The sequence below is a fragment of the Ixodes scapularis genome, unplaced genomic scaffold, assembly GCF_016920785.2.
Source record: "Ixodes scapularis isolate PalLabHiFi unplaced genomic scaffold, ASM1692078v2 PGA_scaffold1__304_contigs__length_218370807, whole genome shotgun sequence".
Lineage (NCBI taxonomy): Eukaryota > Metazoa > Arthropoda > Arachnida > Ixodida > Ixodidae > Ixodes > Ixodes scapularis.
In genome coordinates this window covers 217103015-217128806 of record NW_024609846.1, presented here as the reverse complement: position 1 = coordinate 217128806, position 25792 = coordinate 217103015, and the positions used below count along the sequence as shown (strand labels likewise).

General features: G+C 45.8%; 1 protein-coding gene and 1 pseudogene across 1 annotated transcript; both read right to left on the bottom strand.

Annotated features, from left to right (window-relative positions):
• Positions 1 to 15853: 15853 nt before the first annotated feature.
• Positions 15854 to 18565, bottom strand: LOC115310342 (putative nuclease HARBI1). Its single transcript, XM_040223321.1, has 4 exons — positions 18495 to 18565; positions 18102 to 18203; positions 17802 to 17931; positions 15854 to 16708 (listed from the first exon to the last, which is right to left on the bottom strand). Exons 1-4 carry the CDS (start codon positions 18548 to 18550, stop codon positions 15854 to 15856), a joined length of 1143 nt encoding a protein of 380 aa, XP_040079255.1. The 5' UTR covers positions 18551 to 18565.
• A 3409-nt stretch (positions 18566 to 21974) lies between these two features.
• LOC115317971 lies at positions 21975 to 23945 on the bottom strand (annotated as a pseudogene).
• Between the last annotated feature and the right edge of the window lie 1847 nt (positions 23946 to 25792).

Here is a 25792-nt window from a genome sequence, read left to right as displayed (position 1 = left end):
GTTGCCATCACAGCCACCAACTTGTTCAAATCTGCCATTTATGATCATATTTTGCACCCTGCATTTTGCTTGTTCGCTGATGTTGTTTTTCTTATTTAGTTTATTTCACCATTAAAAACCCTGTTAATCGTCACATAAGGAAAACAGTCAAGAAAAGAATAAGACACCCGTTATTCAATTAAATTGCAATTAAAATTTATTTCACAATTCAGCTGGTATCAACGTAAGTTTTCATTAAGAAAGCAGAAATGTCAACGACTCGTGAAAAAAGCAGCATACCCACTGTCGACAATGTCATTATATCTTTTCCCCCACCCTCTCTGTAATGAATGAATCAATGACTTACTCAGACAATATAAAACTACGGTTGTCTGGGGGACAAGAAGGGCTTCACTGATGGGGACACGCTGGAGATCTTGTCCCGCCATACATTCTCGATGTGTTAGGCTACACGCTTAAGTGTGTCGTCAGGAGTGTTTCTGCCCTCCATCTCAGCTAGCCTCGGCGTGTACGCCTTGAGTCCTAGACCAAAGTTCAGACAAGAATTCAATGTTCTGGATCAGCTGCCTCAATGCACTTTGTTTTCGAAGGACGTGCTCCAACCTGATTGTGAACCGTTGGACACGGAGCAACGGTCACTGTACCCTGGATGATATATTGTCGAATTCTTTGCAGTGCTCACCTGTGAACGGCTTGTGATGGTTCTTGAACACAGTGTGGCGACCAATGATCTAGAAGTAAAAATCAGCAAACACCACGACCAAAAGTTCCTTTAAATTTGCGCGTAGCGCTGTTGAGCCGGTGCGAGTGTTGCGGATGCGTAGGCTACAGGAATTCCGTTCTGAAGGAGTACGCTCTCAATCCAATAGGATCTCGCATTGGTTCGCAAGATGAGCGGTTGCGCTGGGTTAAATTAGCGCAGAACTAGATGAATTGTCAGCTCTTGCTGGTTTTTGTGGAATGTATCTGTTAACTTAAGGGTCCCATAAGATGTCCCGTCGGAATTGAGAAGTTTCTGTAGAGGATTTGCCTTTGCTGGGACGTTTGTGACTTACTTCGTGGGGTACGTTGCTATACCGAGAAATTGTCTCGTTAGTCTTCACTGTAAATGCGTTGATTGCCTTCACCTTGTGTGGGTCAGGGATGCCCTGTTGGGTGGGCGGGTGGACAAGGTAGGTGACTGATGATGTTGTTTGTTTGAGTTTGACGCAGTTGAGTTTAAGGTTGTTGTGACATGCTATGCGAGCACCTTCCGCCAATAGATTGCGTGCTTACTTGGCGTCCTAGACAAGCAAAATGTCATCGAAGTATAGCCTCACAATGCCTTGACCGGTGAAGATGGTGTCAATTCTGTGTTGAAAAAGTTCAGGGGCAGTGAGTGCTGAGTCTGAACGGTACTCTTAGGAACCCGTATCGGCCTCAAGGCGTGGCGAATGTGCATAGGAGTGGGCTCGACTCGTCGACGGCTAGCTGTCAGAAGGCATTTCTGGCGTCGAGAACCGAAAATTCTGTACTCCCACTTAATCGTGCGAAAAGTTTTCCAGGTGCAGCAATGTATTTAAATTGCTGGGGTCCGAGCCGATTCGCTCCTTTCCAAGCCCTCTATGTCTCTCTTTTTCCCTCTCTTACCTCCTCTCTCAGATTTGCACACTTCCATCTCTCTTTTTGATGGTGAAGATGAGATGAACCCAATCTGCTTGCTTTGTCACCCTTGCGATGATGCCGTTCGCTTGCTTTCGCTCGAGTTCCGTTTACATGGTCTTCTTAGGCGAACTGGACACCTTTTCACGGGCACCTACTGTGGGCTTTGCATTGTGTTAAAGGTGGATGCTATACTCTTCCGGAACACAACCTATTCTCTTGAACACGTCTGGTAAGTCTTGGAGAACTGCTTCGAACTGTTGTGAAGCTGAATGCTCCTTTTGTCGCGACGATGTCCTTAACTTCTTGCAGTAGTTGCAGTGCCGTGGATTTACTTGCTTTCATTATAGGTGTGACGTTTCCCTTCACCATAAGGAACTTCAGACATAATTTGTGCATTCTTGACAAAGGAAGTGAAATCAAACTTGTCTTCAATGTCCAGGCGCTTACCAAGGTAAGTAGTTACTTTTGGTTTTGGTTTCTTCACGGATGGGACGTTCATTTAATGACAAGCTTATCAGGCAGATCGATGTTCTCATCGGAACTGGTGTCAAGTTTTAAGTTAAAATTATGGCCGTTTATGTTATAGGCCGTCAGACGACGTGTTTTCTGCATTGTTGCTGAATGCTAGCCCCCCCCCCCCCCCTTTCCCCTTTTTCCCGAATCCTTGTTAGTAGTCGTATTATGCATTGTTTTGGTTGGAAGTGTCGCCTGGTTGGAGTCCAACATTCGATTTTCCTTAGACGCCGGTATTGTTATTATCTACGGGCACTTACATAATACCCAAACTTACTTGCCAAAACCATTTTAGGCTGATCCATTACCAGGGCACTGTCGAGGTTGTTCCGTGGTTCCACACCTGCTGCCCGAGCTGTTTTCTTAAACTTAACTCTGCTCTCGTAGAACTTTTTTCTTTTTTTGCGGTGGGGGTTGTTTTCTGGGTTGTTTACCATGGTTGTTCCTGCCATGGTTACAGTTTAACTTGTCCATGGTCGCACATTCTTATTCCTCCGGCGCGGCCGCTAGCGATGTCAGATGACATTTTGAGATTTCGGTCACTCCGCAGGTCGGGACGGTTTTTTCAAGTATCAAGCTTCTCTTCCGGAAAAAAACAACCTTTTTTGTAGAGCTCCGACCCGAATGCCGATTGTGAATCTGTTGCCGAGGAGCCGGTCGGACTTGTCGCCGAAGTTGCACTTGTAGGCTTAGTGCTGGAGTTCCGCAATGAAGTCGTCATTCGGATGGCCCTCTTTCTTGTACATGCTGCTAAAAACAATGGTGGCTTGCGTAGCTTTTTTGTATGAAAGGTATCAGTCGTCTAAATTTAAGAAAAGAAGTAACGACCGTGTCTTCGATCTGCTCATTCTCGTATCAAGCTGACAAGTGGGATGTCCGCACCATCTTACTAGCTGTCGGACATGGTACGTCATGAAGCAATGCCCTTCTTGTTCCTGCCGATTTTGTGCCATACTTGCAGGCTGCTGTATACAGGTCGTACGCTGCTTTACATACCCTTCACGCTTCCGTAGGGTTACTTCTTGGTTGAAACGGTTTTGGTGACTGAAATAGTCGAAATATACAGGGCTAATTGTTTCTTTGCTCTTTCGTTGAGTTTCAACGTTGATGATCACAGTTCTTAAACCATGTAATGGCTTAATGGTTTTAATGGTTATAGAGATGATTAATGATACATAGCAATAGAGCAGTCATTTTATATGAGGTGTATCACAGTGCGAAGCTGCTGCACTGTGCATCTGGGATTAACTCTTATTAACTGGAGAAACGTAGGCAGCGCTTGTAGCTTATACACCACTATCGAGTTGCGCTTTATATCGTTATATTCGGGAGCAGGAACGACACTGACTTACGTATAGCAAACGTCAAATACCGGATTTTTGGAACTAAAAGTATAGAAGGGTGATATCATTGGTCCCAGGTACACAAAACTGAAAAAAACGTATGAAGGGTAAGATTATTCCACACCACTAAATTTGACGTTACTCTATCTCAAACTGCAGATATCTCAAGAAATATAATTTTCCTACAAACACGTAGAGTGCCGCTTATATATTATATGTAAGCTAAAATGTCGATTGCATAGTGAAAACTGAAATAATACTTAAAAAACAAGCGAGCTGGTGATGATTCATGGTAATAAAACCCGAGACACAGGAACACAGAAGGGGACGAACACAACACAATGAACACAAGACAGCACAACACAACACAGCACAACACAACACAACACAACACAACACAACACTCGCGGGTAAAATTTACGTCATTTCGGATTTATAGGGGAAAAAACCAAAACCGTTGATGTACGAGAGCACGGTGACAAATTAAAACTTGTGACACTTCACAGATCAGCGGCGGTTTCCCACCCTAGTATATCTTTATAACGTTAGGAGCGAAAACGCATTTCTAGCCGCGGTTGCGTAATTAAGTATGAATTATACGATTTGGAATTCTTTGGCAAAAAAGTCATGCTTAACAAATATGTTGATTATTTAATTACTCTACAGTCATATTTCTTTTATTTCATCTATTGATGTCTCATAAGCGCCCCGAAGGGCATACACGAGAAAGAAATTTAACAGTTTAGTAAGAATAATAACATATACAAATAATGTCAACTAACAATTATAGTACTACAAATAAAAGACATATATGTCAATAAAAATATATATAAAGTTTACATGTGCAGAAAAATAAAGCACATCAAGGCTCACAGACCATAAAGCAGAAATATTTAATATCTGCAGGATTTTCTGCAGATGGAATGTCAGGTGGCAGCTTATTCCATTCGCAAATTTACAATTGTAATGAAGATGTCTGAAACGGTTTAGTAAAAAAAGGCTCTAAACATATTTTATGGTGGTGATCTAGTCTTTGGAAAATACGATGGGTTGGTTACTGCAGATTGGTTTTTAGGCGTGGTTTCTTTTTGCAGATTTTATTGAAGAAGGTTAGCCCCGAAAGTTTTTCTTTTCGCAGAAAACGCGGAAAATACGGGTAACTTGGCTTCTTTAGTTACGAGACCCTTGTCCGACTACAGCAGTTTTTGAGAATAAATCTCGCCGCACTGTTTTGTACTGATTCCGTTTGATTAGTTACGCAATTTTGGGAAGCGTTTTATATGATGCGTGTACAGTCTAATTGGGACCTAACGAATGAACTGTAAGCAAGAGATCTAACGTCAAGACTTGTAAGATACAAATTTCCCCGTATGAAACCTAATGAGTGGCTCGCCTTGCTAGTGACATAATTAATATGCTCCTTGGAGTTTAGATGTTTGCTCAAAGCAACCCCTAAGCACTTGTACGTTGTTACTTTATCGAGTGATTGCTTACGTATTGTGGAATTCATGGTTACTGTTGACTTTTTTATAGTGAAGAACGTGTAGTCTTATTTCGATATATTTAAGTTAATGTGCCAACGATCACACAATAATAATAATAATAATAATAATAATAGTTGATTTTCCATTACAACTAATAATGGGGAAAAAAAAAAAAGCCACGCTACGTGGCTTGACGAGTTCTCGGCCCCAGTACTATCTGCAGCAGCTTCGGGAAGCCAATATCATACCAAATCGTACAAAATTAATCACAGGGGAAAAGGGAAACGTAGAAAATAGGGAAAGTAACTGAGCACCATATTACAAAACGTTCGTAAATCAATGCACAACATACGTTGAAACTGAAAAAAAGGAGAAACAAAACGTATCACATCAATCTATAAATGCAAAACCATGCATGACAGAGCGCAATTCACCCAGAGTTAATCTTTCTTTAAACATAACTTCAGAATGCAATACATTTAAACGTTTTGGGATTCGTTATGCTAATAATTCTTTTCCAGTGTTTAGTCCACACGTCGGTACGTTCCAGTAATCAGGATTGCGAATTCGGCATCGTACTGTATGTTGTTGCAAGCCAGACAATTCTGCCAGGAACGAAGTGTTATAGAGAAATTCTGTTCTAAAGGCCCGTTCACACAGTAGCGTTCGGAGCGACCACTATGCTTACGAACGAATGCAACCGCTTGGAACGACGAGTTGCCATGGCAACGGAGCGCCAAGCGGTCGTTTCGTTCGTGTTCGTTCGCAACGCAAGGAGTTGAACGGAGCTCAACTTTCTCCTTGTGCACGGGAACGACCGGAACAACAGACCAATCACGAGTCGAGGTGCCCGCAGCCGCGCGCGTTGTATGCCGGTCGTGAATCTGTTCTCCCTTGACAACATGGCGGCTCCTCCGGTGGCTCCTTGCTCGGAAGAAGCGCTCATTCAGGAAGTTGAGCGCTATCCGTGGTTATGGAATGCCAGCCGAATGGATTACCGGGACACGGCAAAGCGAGATAATTCCTGGAAGGCTATTGGAATCGCTTTGGGTGAGTATGACCTCTTCACAGAAGTATATAATTTGCGCCTCGGCCCAGGGCGTCTCTCTGGATGCCCTGCCTTCGTCGCGCGCTCATTGCCTTCTGCCAAGCTTTCGCTGCGCATGCACGCTCGCGTTCACGCGCAGCTGCACGCGTCTGGGCGTTCCCACTCGAAGCTGGCAAGCCGCCAAAGTGCTATCAAAGGTTCGTTTTGGGTCACGCCAGAGGCGGGACTGCCAAGAGACTTCCCTGCCGTTCGCAAAGAAAAGTTTAGATTGTTTTGCATGCCAAACCAAGGAAGGCCATCGCATACCTCAGCGATTAATTTGCACCACCTGGGATTCTTTGGACGTGAAACTGAAATCTCGGTTGCACGGCGCCTTCTCTCCAATGAACCTCGGTCAGATTGCGGGCTCCTCAGCTAGGATTCCAACCCGCCAACTGGGGATCTGATTCTTTGTGCCGGCGGTTTGTCTCGGAGTCACTGATGCGGCCTCCGTGCAGCTATCCGTTACCAAACATTTCCGAGTGGGCAGCGCATACCCACCCCCAACCTACTGCTCGCACCTCGTTTGCGTACCTCGCATAACCGTTTGCCAAAATTATGGTACGAAATGGGAAGCGATTATTGATCGAGCGATCAGTAATGAAGAGATCAAACTGGTAGAATCCTACATTTCAAGAAGTTGAAGAAGGTTTGTAAAGTTTTGGCTGAATGCTGGCAAGCAAACCTGATGCATGTCTGTTGCACCTATTGGCTGTCCTTATTGAAGTTGTATTAGAAATCTAGTTCGATCTTGATTTCTGTTCTAAAACTTGTCTTCATAAGCGACACTTTAATTATTTATGCCACATTTACTTCTTTCACTTCAGGCAGCGACTCTAATGCCTGCTGTCAGGCTTGGCGGGCCTTGAGGGCCAAGTATGCAAGGGAATCCAAAAAACAAAGTGGCCGGAGCGGTGCTGGCCGCGATGATGTTCCTGCGACGACATGGCACCTGTTTAAATATCTCGCATTCCTCAAGGGCCAGATTCAGCACCGACGGTAATATGCTACATTACTTACTGCCAAGAACACGCACAGTTGATCCCGAGTCTGAGTTTAACACATTTTTACTTTCTTCTATCAGCACCAGAGTGCTCCCTGTTGCCAGGGGAGTGGCATCCACCTCTGCAGCGGCAGCAGAAGCAGAAAAGTCGTGCATGACCCCTAGAGGTAAGTTTGCTTACACGGTAACAAAATCTAGAAGCGATTTGGGATCACCTACTTTCTCCTACAAAGTCTTGTGGTAAAGCAAAAAATGAAGGTCAAGGACATTGTGAAAGACAAACATGCTTAGCATGTGCGAGTGTTGTTAGGAAGGGAAGCATATTGCTTCTTTCCACACGCTAAGCTAGATGCCATGTTGACAGACGTTTGCCCCATGTCGTTCTATGTGCGGAGGAAGTGTTCTCCAGCTCACTTGATTTCTTTCGCGTCAAGATTTACCTCATGTACTGGAGCCATCGGCGACAAAAAAGAATAGCGTCCGATACTCGCTTTTCATTTGATTTTTGTACCTACCGGTCTTTATTCGGAGTGCAGAAGAGCTAGCTAACTTGAGGTCAACCCGTCGGTGGCCAGAATGATCCCCGGGGGTACTATTTTGGTCATGGGTGAGAGCGAGATTTCTCTTTCAGTGATGTGATTGCTGTGCCAAGGGGCTAACCCTGCTACATCCAGCTACATTTTGCCAAAATATTGGTAATCTGCGCCAAGCCTGCGCCAGAGGACCAATTTAGGTCGCCTTTCAAAACCACTAAACTGAGGCGCCAGCTGGGACGCTTGCAATTCATTGTTTTACGTTTGCTTTCTTTTGACGAAAATCTGGCACTTCGGGAACCAGTAAAACGGTGGCAAGCAGTTTTTCGAAATTGCTTTGCAATTCCTACCGCACTGTACACTTGTGGGATGTCTGCGCAGTAAGAAGACAGAAACAGCGAGTTTCGTCTCAACACGTCACATCAGAACTCAACAAAACACAAAGTGCCCTTTGTTTCTACAGCACTCAAAACAAATATTTTAATTTTCCTAAGAATATCTGCTCCAAAATCCACTTTTGCTGCTCCGAAATACTGTCCTGGCTGGTCCAAAAGCCACTTTTGCTGCTCCAAAACACTGTTTTAATTGCTACAAAGGCCACATTTGCTGCTCCAAAACACTGTTTTGGTTGCTTAGGTCAATCACATCAGTTGATTAGATCTGGGACAGTTCCCGTTCATTATCGACTAACGGAAGTTCATTATAGACTAACGGAATAAAATTAGATCTGTTTCCCAGTCTACGGTCGGGCAATATTTCGGTGACAACTTCTTGCCTACACACAAATGAGAAGAGAGATCTTGCGGCTTCTGATTTGCCTGACCCAAATCAGCCTTCATCTATTGGTCAATATTAGGATTTGTATGGCAGCAAAACAATTTCAGATTTGCTAATAGCCTCGTCCCACTAGAGCGACAAACACCGATTTTTGTCCGACGACACCACAAAGTTCCGTGTTGCCGATGCTGCCCCACTGGAACGACCAACACCCGCGACAATTGCCGACAAACAATCGACGACGGACGAGTTTTTGTCTGCCGTTGGACTTGAAGTGCAGCAAGCAGTCCCACTGAGAAACATGTCTAGAAGACAAACTTATCCTCCTTGCCCACTTGTGCCTTCCCTCTTTTCTACCCTTCCTCCCGTTTTTCCCGTGCCTCGCTCTGCCGCTTGACCTTCAGAGAAGCCCTTGGCGGCCACTCCTCGTTCCCGCAATTCCGGTCCCTCGATTGTGCGTAGTGGTTGCGGTCGCGGCTTGCTTGCTGGCGCCGGTAAGTCGAGTTGCGAAAGGAAAATTTCTGTAGCTGGTTTTGCTCGCGAAAGCTTGGTGCGCGAGGTGGTGCTTTAAGATGCCGAGGTCTACGCCCCTGCATCAGAATGGATACACTCATGTTCGAGGACTGACCAAAGTAAGACCGCTCTCTACGAAGTAGGACATGATGTTCCGCGGCAAACCATTCCGGCTGACGAGAGACTTGTCATCACGTTCTGTGATAATCGGGATGCCGTATTGTCCTCCCAAAAACGCCTGCCCTCGATTATTCGGATGTGAAGTTATAAACATCCTCAAAATCGGCGTAAAATTCCGTGGCGCTCACCTACAATACCTCGAACGACCCAAAAAAGGAACGATTTGGGTATTCTAGTTCGGAAAAAGTTTGGTGTCGATTGTCACGACTGTTTGCGGAAAGTTGCCTACGGCAAATGAAGACAAGCGGAAGCTTTAATCAAGAACTAAAGTAATCGTCTCCACTTTCACCGTGTTTGTCAGCGCGCTTTATGCCCAAAGAGCAAAACATGAAAACTGCGTCGCCAGACTCAGTTTGTCTGTGCATTTTGAAGTGTTTTGTTGACAACTCCAGTCCCACTAGGAAACAGGTTTCCTTGTCCCCGTGTTCTGCGTCGTGTCCGCCAGGTGGGATGGCGGACTCCGACAAACAGACTGTCTGTCGGTGTCGTCTGTCGCTCGTTGTCGTGCGTTGCTGTCGTTTGTTGCTGTCTGTTGCTCTATGGGATGCGGCTATAAGGAACCACAGGCCTGGCGATTACTTCCAATGTCAAATTCCAAACAATAGTTGCAGCCTGTGTTCGGTTTAACTTCACCGCGGCATTTGGTTCGTAGAACATAATTTGCTTTCTATTTTTGGTGTAATATCAGATCACTTAAAGGTACACTAACAGGGTATTTATGCTCGTCAAGGTTTTTATTTGTACTTGACATACAAGGGCCCAACTACCCAGAACACAATTTGCGGCTCAAAACTTGTTGTCTTTCCGCCCGAAAGCCGCCGATTGAGAGCTGGTTGGTTTAAGTCGCGCACACTCTCTTTTTTGTGGTCACATGCTGGTTTCTATGGTTAGAAACAACCACCCAAGCTAATCAAAGTCGTGGGTCATCGAAGGCACACACTCAATACTAGAAATCAACAAAAATATGATACACATTTTTTGTGGCTTCTAAAAAACTGCAAATACGTTGATTGAAAAAAAGAAAAAGTAGCACAGACACGTGATTTCTGGTATCTTTCTCCTCTATATTTCTTCCTCCCCAGTCCAGTTTCGGTTTCAGTGTCGAGCAGTTGCGTTTTTTGACTTCATGAAAAATATATGTGACGCTGTAGCAAAATGCTGATTGGGTAGTCTTCTTGCACCATAATAGATCGCCTGGCAAAACATAAACAACATTAGTTTCGGGATGTCAGTGTCCCTTGAAGGTGTTCTCTTTAATTTTCATCTGCGATGGTGCTTTCCATGCTTTCGCATTTCACCATCACAAAAAAATGATGCCAATAACTAATAGTCTTTTTGAAAGCAAAAAGGGAAGTGGCAGATGCTGTTCATCAACATGGCAAGACACAGCTTACCAGAAGTCGAAAGGCGTTTCGTGGAATCACCTTTTACTATTTCAGATAAAATAAAAGTTTAGGGGCATTATACGTATATGTACAAATGCTTTAACAGAAAAACTAGCACACAAGCAAAAGCTGTGTTCTATTTATTTTTTTTAAGTGGCAGGGACCAGTTTCTAGAAATATTGGCCTTGTTCTATAAGGAATGTTAGAACATTATTTTATGCTTCCGCTTCTTTTTAGATTATGACAGTGCTGAATTTCTTCCATTTTTGTTTTTTGATGTGCAGATCTGCTCATGGAGGCCTATAGTCCTCAAGAAGAAGACGAAGGGCAGTCTGGGGTTCGAAGCATCGACAGCGTGGAGGACACCCGTGTAATGTTCTATTCCCTCACACTTGCTCTTTTTCTGTAGTTCCTAACATCCCTATACTTCGTTTCACCATAACTGGTCGAACTGTGGAGGCTGCGGCTTCTGCGACCCAATAAGAGCGTCATAAGGCACGTGAAAACACTCCATGGTTGAGCCCACAGAGGCCTCGTTACCGCCACAGCAACAGCGCCGTCCATGACAAAAAGTAGTTCTAGGCTTCTTTTCCTTTGAATGGCAATTGAACTCACATGATGCCATCTCTATCGGCAATATACAGTCAAATCTCGTTAATTCAAACTTGCAGGTAATTCAAATGAGCATGCAGGTCTCATCCTATGCGTCTCTATGGGTGGAAACTGGGAGGAAACGCCCAAAGTTAGTTTCACAGCAGATGACCCTTGGCCAGCAGACGACAACCAGATTCTCCGGGCCTTCTATTTGGCGCAGCGACACACGCTCCAGTAACATGATGTCACGTGCCTCGCTACGATGCTCTTATTGGTTCGGAGGGGCCGTGACGTCCACAGTTTGCGAATTGATCGTGAAACGGAGTATAGATGCATAGCATAGGGAGGTTGGTGGTCAGAGTAGCATCTAACCATCGATTGCTATGGCAATCTTAGTTCAGAGATCTGCAGTGAGTTCCAGTTTACTGGTCACAACGACTGCGTCCGTTGTGACCACAGCGATTGGAATGACTGCTGTGCGCTGCATGTACACTCCTGCAACCGCTGCAAGGAATGCAGCAATTTTGGCAAACATGGCGATTGTCAGCACGTCAACCGCTTCTCCGTTGCTGGCAGAAAGGTTTGAATAGCCTCAAGCTTTATTTATTTTCATTTTTACAGGATAGAGCTCGCAGCGTAAATTTTAGCAGCAATATATCAACATATATATAAAAGTCTCATTTTGAGATCACGTAGACAAAGCAGGCAGTGCAAATGCTAGCACTAATCGATTTACTTTGAGATGGAAACATATGAAAATTTCCCCCTTTCAGGCAGGAGTTTCAGTTGTCCGACCTTCAGCGTAAGCTTCCTACCTTCGATTATGCTTCGTAGTCTCGTGAACCTCTGACGTGCACACACGGACGAAGCATGGGTAAAGTCAATGGCCGCATGCTGGAGGCAGGAACATTTGAAAGAGACACCCATCCATTCACACCTTGCCAGTGACTACACTCTAAAAAAAAGCCCATGAGTGTGCTTTCCCACACAACACTCGGAGAGCCAATCACCGCAACTTACGGAGGCAGCTCAGCGAATGACAATGCCGAAGCATATGTTTAGACAAAAAAACGCAGTCCGAGTTTTGACATTAAGCAATGTAAGCGTGACGTTTTGCATTGCTTAATGTCACAACTCAGACTGCGTTTTTTCGGTCTAAACATATGTTTCGGAATTGTCATTCGCTGAGCTGCCTCTGTAAGTTGCGGTGATTGGCTCTCCGAGTGTTGTGCGTGAAAGTAGATGCACAAACATTTTTTAGAGTGTACTCCGTTCACCCCTAAGCTGAGACTGCATGCAGTGGGAGCTATGTCTTCGTTGGACCTGTCACATGTGTCTTTCGCCATGTGATCACGCTTCCGCCCACACCCACGTGCAGAGCGGGGTGAGGTGACGAAAGGGAGGTGGCTAATTGGTCCGGCGGGCAAGTAGCTCCCTTCACAGTCTCAGCTGAGGGCTGAACGGAGTATGGGACATGCTATTTTACCATTGTAACACAACTTTGGTCCCACGAATAAGGAGAGTACTTCACGTGAAAAAGGATAACCTTTCACTATTTCCATGTTTGCTGGTACCATGTCCGTCACTGGATTGGAGGAATCACAACCAGAACACAGGGCGCACGGTTGTGCTTTCCGTAACACCCAATGGGTTTGTTGTTTCGGTCGTTCCAGATGCAGCCACTCACATGGGAGGCAAATATATATGCTATTTTATCAGGATGTACATGTTTCGAACATCAAAGGCATCACTTTTGCCTCTGACAATCAAATTTTGTGAGAACTTCTTTGTCCGACGTATGAACAATGCGCAAAACTTCCTTTCTTCTTGGGTGGAAATGAGCATAGGGCTGTGCGGACCAAGTGCCCTCTCTTCTACTTACACCACCCCATTTGACTAGATTGCTGTGTGTGCTGGTGTTGCAACTGCTTTCTCCGGTATTGATAATGTTTAAGAAACTAGCCGCAACTTTGCCTTGCAGCTGTCATAATTGGATATTTTGAACATAGCTATAAATAAATTACATTTAAATTCTTAAAAATGAAATATGCCAAACAAATTCTTTTCCTAGGACTCCATGCTGGAGGACTTTGAACCCTCGGAGACCTGCGAGGTGCTGCTGCAGCTGGAGCAAAACCGCGAGCTGCCCACCCCTGTGCAGCTGGTGCCAGCTCAGTCACCAGCTTCACAGCATGCTCCAGTGCAGCAGCACGCATCGCCTGCCCAGGCAGCTGATCAGCCGCCGGCCAAGAAGCGGGCAAAGAAGGTGGGGCGGGCCAACGCCCAGGCGGAAGAGGGGTCTCTTCGGCGTATAGTCGAGGAGTCGACGAGACAAATGGCAAGTCGGGCCGAAAACCCAGACTGTAACGATCCTTTTAGGATTTATGGGATTCATGTAGGAAACGAGATAAGAAACTTGCCAGCCTGCCTCTGGAATGAAGCGAAGTTTAAAGTTAACTCGCTTTTATACGAACTGCACTGCAAAGCTGAGAGAGTGAGCAGTTCTCAATCTTCAACTTCCGAATAGGAATTGTCCATCACTACTTTGTGATGTTCTTTAGGCCCTAGGCAACCAGTGGCACTTCACTGACTAAATTTCTCATCTACAGCTGGAACGCCAAATGACCGGCTATACTCCGTTTCCCCTTATGGTGTACTGCAGCAAATGCTATGAGCCATGGGAGGCAATCCAATGTTGTGCGTGACCTTTGGGAAAGGTGCAGCGATGTGTGGGCTGTGTAGTCAGGTGAAGCATTCACAGCACTGGATTGGCTGCAATGGCTCGTAGCATCCACTGCAGTCAGTCATAAGGTGAAATGGAGTACAAGCTCTGGCACAGCACAATTACTTCAAACAGAGGTAGGCTGGCAAGTTTGCTATTTTTCGAGAACAGTCCTCATTTGTAACACTACCCAAAAAAATCACCTACTTCCCGAACTCGTCACACTTTGTTACCTTTCTAAATAACTTTTCATTTCTTTGTTTTCGATACTGTTCCTCGAGGCCACTTGGCGATTGGAAGTTGTGTTTTGGGGAGGGGAGGGGGGGGGGAGGGGGGGGGGGAGGGAGGGGGAGGGAGGGAGAAAGAAAGAAGGAGGAGGGAGGTTGGGGGTTATTTTGCTTTTTGTCATACCTATTTTTGGCAGCCTTTTTAGATTGCTTTTGATATTTCTATGAGCAATGTACTTCCTGCATACACTGCAGAGTTTAATTTTCTTTTTTTCTCATACTCGCTTTCAATATCCTTTTTATATTCCTTAGATTTTGTTAAATGATTTTGATGAATAAACATCCAGTCCAGTACTCGCCTCTGCATTCATTCATTATTTATTTCGACTTTCACCGGCATTAAAAGACATTGCTGCATGACAGGGACACAGGGTCCCCCACCCCCTGTACAGTTCAGAGCACATTTGCCATGCTAAAAAAATATGCCAGCAACATGTTACATGACTAAAATGCCGAGCAACACAAGAACAGCAATACAGTTAAAATTGCAATAAAATTGGATGCGGCAACAACAGTAACACTTGTCAGAGCCCTCAGTTGCTCTAAAAAAGTTTGTTTAAATGGCGAGAGACAAAAAAGTATGGACAATTAAGGAACAATAAATTTCATTCAAAACCAAAACGGTCATGAGGAAAAAAAAAAAAAAAAACATGGTCTAAAGCAGAGTAGGAGATGCATTCCAGACCCGCAGGGGAGAATGGTGACATGGTGAAGGAAGGTTAAGTATATACACACCGCAGAGTCATTAAGATACTATATTTTTTCTGTGCTGTTTACCTGTTAGTGGAACATTTACTCATTTCGTTTCCACTTCCTTCCACCCGACAAGGCTTGGGTAGAAAGGCACATTGGATCACTTCAATATATTCATTTCTTTGTAGTCAACAATGATCAGACCAGTTTAATTAAAGGGCAACTCCGCTCAATTTCAAATATTTCGGATTAATGAGTGATTTTGCATTAAGTGTCGTAGGGAAAGACTACGTTATTTGTGTCCCGAAAAATGAATATATAGCACGAGCAGAAATCTAAAACGAAAATTCTGCTCCGTCTGGCAACATTGGCCTCTGGCCGCCAAGAACATGGCTATAACGTGGTACGAGATGTCACATGATTCTCCACGCAACAACAGGCGGGATTGGGGTGGGCGTGTGCCAGGTGCAAGTGTAGTCTGCACTGCACTCTTCACCACGTTTTGGTGTCTACGACATTCGACGACGTCTGCACAACTGCGGCATAAGTCTGCGCACATAATGTCCAAAGTGTGGACGAAACCCCGAGAGACAATAATCACAAACGGTGAGACGACGACGGTAATAATGGCAGGGCGACCGTGGGGCTCCTAAGAAGCGCGCTGCGCAGGCGCGTTGCTCTAACCATGTGGACTCCGCTGAGCGCCGAGAGGAAACGTTGCTCACGTCACCTGTTAATTTGCACAGAGAAGTAAAAACAAGCAAAAGGGGAAAAATGTGATGACATTTAGCTCAATGTTGGTTATGTCCACGCAGTAGTCTTCTTTGACTGCTCTGTTGGTTGCACCTCAATTTGCTCACTCAAATCGTCCGATTTCGGCAACTTGGCGAGTTGCAAGGTTTGCCGGACCATTTAGGAAACATCAAGACGCAACTATGTCGTAATATTCGACGTGCAGTCTTCCTGGGTGATGCTCAAGAGGACTGCATTGTTTAAAAAAGAAAAAAAAGATCAAGCGGAGTTGCCCATTCAGATTGTAAAGAACACAACAAAGAAAACAATTCAGAAGCTTACATATGCTTGCACAAAAAGAACTCAGCTTTCAGGAGCAGAACCTTTGTACACTACATTGTACTGCCATGGTACCTCGCCCTGCGAGGAACAGAAGTATCTCATGAACTTGTCCCTCACTGCTTTGTTAGTGTCGGAGGCGTTGTTTGAGCTGACACGGCCTACATCCGACAGCGCAGTGCTGCCAGCCGCATCACTCCTCCACTGACCGACGGTTACAGCGCCAGATGCAGCTTCCTGGTCTGCGTAACCGACGGGGCAGTAGCGACGCTCCCCCTGCTCGCTCTCGTCACACACCCTCAGGTAGTTATGCAGGTTGACGCACGCCCAGACAATGGCCTCCAGAGTCTCCTCAGACGCCTGGATTGTTTGTCTGAAAATGCGCCAACGTGCCACCAGGATGCCGAAAGTGTTCTCAATTATCCTCCTGGCTCTGGATAGCCTGTAGTTGAACACTTTCTGCATTAGCTCCAAGTCCTTCCTGGGGTAAGGGCGCATGAGGTTAGTCAGCAGGGGGAACGCCTCATCTGCCACAAAGACAAAAGGCAGCTTGGCTGATGTATGGGGTAGCCGCCCAGCTGGCGGGAGACCAAGTCCTCCCGACAGCAGAGACTGACCCATTTCGGAGTCTCGAAAGATGCCCCCATCACTAAACCGCCCTGGCTGCCCAACGTCCACCAGCGTGAACTTGTAGCTGGCGTCGCAGCTTGCGAGGAGGACAATGCTGTGGAACCCCTTGTAGTTGAATGTGTCGGAGCCTTTACCAGGTGGAGCTTGGACGGCCACGTGCTTGCCATCCAGGGCTCCGACACAGTTCGGGAAGTTCCACAGCCTGCCGAACTCCGCTGCGAGCCGCTCCCACTGGGCAGTGTTTGGGGCCTGCAAAGTCAGTCAAAAAATGCTCTTGGGTAACTTTATTTAAATGCCACAATAGCACACAACGCTCATTATAGCCAGAATTCAGTAACAACTGAACTGTTTCACACGAGCAAAGAAGAAAGGGTGTAGCATCTGATGATTCGGAAGGATAGGCTTAGAAGAAACCTAAATTTACTGGGTACATTGATTTACCAGCCAGATAATTTAAACGTTCAGAGCTTCCTCGATCATCCGCACCGGTGTGTACCGGGGCGCTGAGGTGCGCCTTGTCTTCGATCAAGTGCACCGGTGCGCACCGGACATACTCGATCAACGAAGCGCACCCTCCCGATGCGGCTTTTTGTTGCCCCAAAGCGCACCAAAAAAATCAACAGTGCACCGGGGTGCAGCCCCATCAGGCTTTGCAGCCAGGACCGGGAAACAAGGAGATGGCAGGAATAGCAGATGGAGATTTTGTGAAAGCAAACACACCTAACAGCGGTACTCTATGAATTTCTTAACCCTTCTGACAGTAAAGACGACGAGCTTCTTACCATCTCTGCGATTACCGGTGATTGCTGCAGTGGCAAGGAGCGCCCGAAAGTTACGAACTTCGTGGAAAGCTTTGTGAAGCATTACAATAACACCGAGGTATGGCTATTGTCTGGTGGTACTCTTACCAACAATAATGGGCACCTGTGGAATTGCACTCTTACCAACAATAATGGGCACCTGTGGAATTGTTACTTGTTTCATGACCCTATAGACAACCAAGTCCACAATGCCCATTTGTGTAAAAATGCTAAAGCCACGAGTAAAAAGCCAGGAGAAATTGACAGCAGATAGGCACTGCCTGCAGACGTACACAAGAAAAACAAACAAAACACGAAGTGATGCATAGTGGTGCTCGCCGCGGTGTACCGGTACGGCGCAGTTTGTCCTCAATGTTCCACCGACTATGTGCTGCACGACCGAGCACTGTGGACTGTCTCGGTTTCAGGGCAATTCTGGTGTGTGCTGATCGAAGATGGTATCAGAGATATGTATTCGATGCGAAAAGTGCTTGTCATGACGTCACATAAGGATTAACATTTTCTTGAAGATGTCTACTCACAGGGCGGTAGAGTGGGTCTAGCACCTTGTGGAGGGCCAGGCACGTGTCCCTGATTATCCCGGAGGTCGTCGACCGGCCGATCCTATAACTGGTCGCGCATATTGCCTGAGAGGCTCCGTGAGCCAGGTACCTAAAATAGTGAAATGAGGGAAACAAATTCAGAGACAGTAACACATGATCATCTCAACTTTTAGAGCCGACTGGTGAAATGAAAACAAACTTAAAACTGAGTACACATTAAATGGTGAGTTACCCAGCTGTTTGAAAAAGAGCCGAAAAGAATGAAGTTATTCAACTCACCTGATTGTCAAGGACAGCCTCTCCGCTGGAGTGATCGGCGTTCTCCAGAACGTGGCTTGCTTCAGCAGCAGTGGCCCAACAAGGGACAGCAGGTGTTCAAACCTGCAGAGGAAACCGTTTACAGGCCGTCTCCAGTCCTAGCTGCTTCGGTTCGGGCTATAAAGTGAACTTTAAAAAATGCGCGCACCATAAAAACGACGCTCTTTGCCTCGTTTTTTTTTTTTTACGTTATTTCTGCGCGGTATTTTACGAGGACTCGGCAGTTCCAATGGCAGCGAGCGAGCGAGGTAATCAGACTGTACGTGCCCTAAACAAGCGCCTCCTACACGTTGGCGGGCCTTCGAGCTATTTGATATGCATTTAGCATTGGAAAGAGTGAGGTACAGTACACACCTTTGCCGCGTCATTCTGAAGTACATGAAGAAGTCTCGTCCGTCGTCCAGCCGCATATCGCGGACGAGGTGGTGGTACTCGCCGAGGTTCTCCCGCGAACGAAGGATGAACCGAACCCATTCTCGGCGGGGACGTCTTTGGCGGCTCAAGAGCAACATCGCAGCGGATGACCGCGCGACTAGTGCCCAGTCAGTGCTGCTGCCTGCACGGGCAACATAAGCCCTCACGCAGCTATTGTAGGCGTACAGCAAATCGTCGTGGCTGTACGCCGTAGCCGAAACCTCCGGCTGCTCCGGTGAGGACCTCGCGACGGGAACGAAACCGTCCGCCATGTTTGTAAGCGTATTTGGGTTGCTTACTATTGGCTAGGAGCAAGAGCTGAAGCTCGTTTCTTATTGGCTGTTGATCCGTCTGGTTGTATGCGGTTGCAAGTGTGTGTACACGTCGCGCACAGTTGTCGTTGAAGTCGCAGCGGTTGCATTCGTTCGTAAGCATAGTGGTCGCTCCGAACGCAACTGTGTGAACGGGCCTTAAGTTTTTGGATGGCCGATAGTTATAAAATTGTGAATACTGAGTATATTATATGTTTTCAAGTTTTTTTTCCGTGTGCGAAAGATAAGGCACATTTTCAATTACTCGCGAAGTTCTTTCTTGAAGCAGGTGTACTTTATCAAGATTGGTTGCAGTGATAGTACCACAAACCAACGAGCCATAACTTAAATAGAAATAAAATACCTTTTTTGTATAATAATATTTTAACAGATGCAGGGAATATACACCGATGCCGACATATAATTCCAGCAGTTTTTTATTTCTTTTTATTTAAATACACGATGTGATCATCACAACTTATTTTTCAGAAAACACGACTCCAAGTGTTTTGAAATTATCAATTAATTCGAGATTTACCGAGTTTAAAGTAATTGTATTTATGGGAGGAAGAACGTTATGCTTAGTTGGAAATAGTACGGCTTTGGTTTATCTTGCAATTTATCTTTAAAGCGCTGTTTTCTACCGTAACTATATCTGGCCTGACAATAAATTTACTTTTGACACTAGCTCCTCAGGATCGTTTGGAGCATACAGAAGTTTTGTATCATCAGCATATAATATGCAATGTCATTTACATATACATTAAAGAGAACAGGGCCTAAGTTACGTTTTTGTGCCACTCCAGAGACTAGATTTTACGCTGAACGAAAACGAATGGCAGCACATAAATAATTTAACATTTTCTAGTAATGATTAATTTCAAAGCAGGACTTGCCCGCGCACTCTATAACGTTTTTTTTTTTTGTAATAAGGGCGTGTGCTTCAAATAATCAAGGGCTTTTGTAAAGTCAATATAAAATCCCAATACTACCGGGTGATTCAAGGAAACGGCAGGCTCTTTAAATCGACCGGAAAATTCGGTTTCCTAACCTATCGCGCTACGACTTTGTGCAGCGCTGCCCACAGATGGCGCAGTTTTTTTGCAAAATTTGCAAAGACCGAACTTACCTGAGAAAAAAGTAAAGAAAGAAAAAGGCTTAGCTCTTACGGAAACGCAGCGACGCCACCGGTCTTCAAAAAACACGGCGCCGTTTCACACAGGACACAAGAGATGACGCAACGAACGCCGCCAACGAACGAGCATACGGCGCCGAGAGCCAGCGCCTTTAGCAGACAATCTTTTCGACTCAAAAGCGGTGCGCGTTCCGCAGGCGGCGACAGTCGCAGAAACAAAAACAGGTGCGGTAACAAGGAACTGCAGTTCCTTGTCTGCTAAATACGCCGGCTCTCGGCGTCGTCTGCTCGTTCGTTGGCGGCAGTTGGCGTCGCGACCGCTTGCGCCATCTCTTGTCTCCCGTGCGAAACGGCGCCGTGTTGTTTGAAGACCGGTGGCGTCGCTGCGTTTCCATAGGAGCTAAGCCTTTTTCTTTCTTTACTTTTTCCTCAGGTAAGTTCGCTCCTTGCAAATTTTACAAAAAAAAGCACCATCTGTGGGCAACGCTACACAAAGTCGTAGCGCGATAGGTTAAGAAACCGAATTTTCTGGTCGATTTAAAGAGCCTGCCGTCTCCTTGAATCACCCGGTAGTTTTTTTATCCTCGAGATTACGTATAATAAATTTTTGTTTCAAGTAAGGTAAGCTAACTGGAACAATGCTTTTGAACTCTAGACGTAGATTTTGTAATTAGCTGAAGCTTATCAAAAAGGTTTGCCAGTCATACATGAATAAGTTTTTCTAGCCCCTGTAAAAAAGGCAGTATAGAAACTGGTTTATGAATATTTATGTAAGTTTTATCACATTTCTTATGCAGTACTGAAACTTTTGCCATTTGCATGCGCTCATGGAATACACCTTCCAAAATACGCAAATTAAATATATCTCAATTAAGGTATAATTAGTTCTAAAACACATTTCATATGTGATGTCTTTGACTAGAAAGCGTAGAACCCAAGTGATGTCTCTCTCCAGAAATCGTAGCACATTATCTTAAATGTACTGTATGGGAAATGAAACTATAAGTCAAACTACAATAGTTAAAGATAGTATAGTTAGGTGCTACTGCTCACCCGCAAGAAGGACCAATGAGGCAGAACTCAGACCGCACACACATTTACTGCTTCCTTACGGCGAACGACCTCCCTGAGCCCGATCGTTTTGCGTGGCTCGCGCGCATGCTGCGCCCCGGGCGCCGAGCGCCAGTTCCTTCGCGCAGTGTGGGCCGCAAAGCCCACAAACTCCCCCCCCCCCCTCCCGCCCCCCCCCCCCCCCCCCCACGTCGTTTTCTGCTGCTACGGTGGTTGGAGTTGTCCGAGTGAGGCAGGCGTGTATAAGATACTCACTAAAAGTATTTAAGTTACTGAGTACCACAAAAATAGTGACTGAGTAGAGTACTAAATACTCAAATTTGTAATTGAGTAAAGTACAAAATGCTCCTAGAGTAACTCGTTACTTATAAGATACTCTCAAGTTACAATTTTCTCTGCAATCTATTGTCAAGCAAAATCGAAGTCAGAAATTCTTTTTTCTCCCAGCCACTATGGAATCTCCTGGAAATCTCTTAGCTACACTTTTGGCTGCCACACACGCTTCTAGGAGGTCCCAAGTAACAAAAAGAAACAAAAATAAAAACGTCATTCAATCAACCTTTATTCACTTGCGAAAATAAAAATCAAAACACCATTACCAAAAAGCTTTGTTCCCTCGCAGTAACAGCTGCTTTTCAAAATTTGTGTCCATAATCTGTCCCTGTTCTTTTCTTTTTTTAAACACATATCCGCCGATGCTGAAGAGCCATTCGACGCACCCGCTCGAAGGCACCGCGAGGTTTTGCCGAAGGAAGTGTTCGTGAAGCGTGGGGTACTTGATGATCTCAGCCACTTCTTTGTTTCTGTCGTCAGACTGCAGGTATGACGACAACTCCTGCCCACCATCACTTCGAGAGCCCGTAGCCACCGACTCTTCAAAAAAAAAAAAAAATCATGCTCCGCTGAAGATTGCGGTTTCTCGGTTGTAAGGGTAGACGACTGTGGCAAGATAGCGATCTCGTCCTTCATTAGCTCGGCCACTGCCTCCCGTTGACCGTCCGGCACCCACTTCAGCTTGAACCGAAGCAGGAGAGCAGCGCTGACAAGCAGGGTCTTTTCTCTCATCGCGTTGCGAAACCTGTAGAGAACGAAGTACTTAAAAAGAGTTATTATCATTTTCTGACCACTATAACGCGTAAAACTAAACATTGGCGCACAATAAAACGGAACTTTACCTTTTCTCAAAGCCAGCAATCACAGGCAGTCTAAGCGGCTGAGACAGTTGGATTGGAGATAAGGACGCGAGCTTGCGCTTCAGCACTGTTATGGTGGGGAGCAAATATCCAAGGAACATATTCTTGTCAGCCTGGGTGATATCCAGGGCCTTTGCAAGTGGTTTCATTAGCTAAAAAGAAAGAGTTATGTGTAAACCAGAATATAAAAAAAGATCAACTATTGGTGCTGCCGACAGAACCAAATGCACAGTGCCTCCCACCTCGCAGTATTCCTTGACGAACTGCACAGCCCCGGTACGCCGCATGGCTGGAACTTTTTGTCTCTGTCAATATTCTTCAAAGCTGTCAAATTTGTCTTCTAGCAGTCCCTTATGCACTGCATGGCGTTAAATTGGGAATTCCACCGTGTGGCTTTTGGGACAACCAGGTACCTAAACAGCCAAAATTCCTGTATAATTATGTTCACCAGTAAATAGAAAAGAAAAGAAAAATTCCGGAACTAAGTAAGTGCTGAATCGGCAGAGCAATATATGTTTTGTTAAAAATTACCTTCCTCACAAGTCGTGAATCTCGTCCGCTGCGAGAGTTGACTGACACTGTCATGCTCGCAGAGCCTGGCACTTGCCGAACACCGAATGGCTGAGCGACAAATACGTTGCGTCGTTCTCAGCCCTTCTCGCGTCAGTGGTGGCTCCCAGATTTAAAGTGTGTGCTGCGCATCTTTGGTGAGGAGAAAGAAGGATCGGCTCTCCATCTTCGAGCACAGAGGATAAATCAACCGGCTGCGTATCCTCGCAATCGTTCTTCTCGCCAAAGGTCCTAAACGAAGCGTATCATGCCCCAAGTTAGAAGCGTCGCTCATGAGATGTCTCACATAACGCTTTCGCATGCATTTAAGAAGTGGTCAACGTCGTCGAAAACACTAACCGGAAGGCCTTTACGAAGTTTGAGCCGTTATCTGTCACGACTCTGGTAACCCCTTTCTGGATTCTGAACTCCAGAAAGACGTTCTCAAGCTCCTCGGCTATCGTACTGTACGTTACACTGCCTCTTACGCGGCGACAGCTCAAAGCTGCAACCTTCCGCTCCAGCGTTTTGGCGTCCAACCACAGCGCGGTTGCTCCCAGGAAGGCACTAGGGAAATACATATGTTGTCATAAAACTATATATGCTACCAAAGCAGCAACATAACTTTTACCGCTTGAAAGTCTTCCAGCAATCTGCGGTGGCTGCCACGAACTTTGCTTTGCTGAACTTTTTTAGCAGCCTTTCCTTTGTTTTGGTGTACCTAGCATCCAGGCGCGCTAGAGAATTTTTCTGGGGAGAGGCGTTCTGCTTGGTGCTAAGCACTTGATCATTTCAAGGAAGTCATCTTGTTGAACTGTTGAAAACGACTGCACTGAACCAATTACGAAATTCTCGATAAGTTCCTCGTAACGCCTTTGAGTGAGGGTCCTTTCGGCGATAAAGGCATCCATATTTGTCTGCTTGAGGTTGGACTCATCTTTGGAGCGTAAAATTGCATCCTTGCTTCGATTACGCTTACTTGGTGCCGCCGTTTGGCTGTTCCGCTGGCATACGTGACCGGGATGTAGCAACTGTAATGGAAATTCACACCCTAATGAACTTTTAAAAAGCTATAGTAACTATCTTTAATTTAATTAGTTACGTCTTTGCATGATAAGCTACAGTTAAGCATGGTGACTTGCATAGAACAAAGCAAGACGTTTGCAAAACAAATATCGGGGGAACAGTAATACGTGAGAACAACAATGTAATTTTAAAGACATCATCAGAGGTCTTATACTGAAATCGTTACTGAGGTATGATTGCTTACTTATGAACTCACGTTCACGTGCTTCCTCAAGTTTGAATTGGAACTTTTTTCCGACCGACAGGGTCTTTGTCTTTGGAAGGCAGAGCTTACACTGCACTTGAAAGTTCTTCTCGGTTTCAACAACACATTAAAAAAAATCCGTAAATGTGACCAGGGCACTACGGACGTCACACCTTGACTCTTGCTGTCCGTTTATTCTTTGAAGCTGGTGCTGCAGGTTCCGAAACCCCGGCAGCCCCGGACTGATGCCAAACACGTAACAGCAACACTCTCGAAGAAAAGAAACTGCAGTTCTCTCGGAGTGCCGTGGTCGTCTAAATACTGAACTCTCTAAACTGCCTAATCTATTAAAAGCAAAAAGACAACAGCGAATTTGATTGACTACGTTGAGGTTGACTACATCCCTAGATCAGTGAAGGAGAAATGCGCCAACGCGGCTTCTCACCCTTTCCTCTCGTACCAAATTCTGTAAACAACTTTCTTTTTTTTCTTTTATACCCTTGCTGGCAGGACATAGGCGAGGGCAGCGCGGGGCCCGTTCGCCTGCGGAGGGAGTTTCTACACAGAAGCTCGCCTCCGACGCTCCCCTTGTGTCGGCTGTGCCATGCGGTCGGGGGTTGAGGAGTCCAGGCCAGGGGAGAGCGAGCGCCACCGTGGTGGGCGCCGGCGGTCATTCGTGCTACCGAAGACAATGCTGCTTGCGCCGCGAGCGATGGGCCGCCGGATTGGAGCCATGTAGTAGCGTCTTACGAGACTTGTGTGCGAAGAGACACTAGAGAAACGAACGAGCGGTGTGTGCGACTGCGTGCGGATGTAAAGGCATTTCTGAAGCTGGAAGGCTTTCTTTTTTATGATTTCACTCCATAACATAGAAAAATAAACTCCGGTTTGCTGTCGAGTTTTACCAGACACTTGCAGGACCCACCCTCTCTCCGACAGAAGTGCCCTCCCTCCTGCTTGTATCCCTGTATACCTTTTATGCTTTCACCCGCATGCCCTTCTGCTTCGGAATCTCTGTTGCTCTTGGGCTTGGCCACAAACAAATTGTAAGAAAATCTGCTTTGACGTTTTGCCCAGTTAGAAGACACGACACGCGTCCGCTCGGCTTGAGGATGAGACACCTAGCTTCTCTGTGTCACCCCTTTCCGCAGAAGTGTGCAAGTGCATTGTATTACATGGACGAAATGTATCTGCAATGGCAGGGCGCCTAGCCAAAATAACTGGAGCTCAATATTTTCCAAGCTTCCTTCCTCTAAAGAAAATAAGAAAATAGAAAGTAACTTAAAAGTAACCTTAAAATGAGTACAAGTTACTTAAAAAAAGTATTTAAAATAGAGTAATAAATACTGACGTTCGAAAGTATTTGCAAGATACCAAGTTACTCACAAACGTATTTAAGATACAGTTACTTCAGTAAAGTATCTAAGTTACGTACAAGTCTGGGGTGAGGATGGTCAAAACGGTTCATCGTTGTCTTCGATGTCGATTGCGACCTCCGTTGGCTACGGGGGGGGGGGGGGGGGGGGGGGGCGGAGGATGGCGGGTCTGTGGGTCCGGACGACCTCCAGGGCCCACTCGAGGTTCTGCTCGTTGATCGCCACGATGCGCAAGACGACGGCCCTGGCGGCAGCGGCTGACTCCCGGGCACAATGGAGAGCGCCGGCTCGGTGGGTGCCCCGGTGTGTATATTAGGCACGCCACAAAGGGAG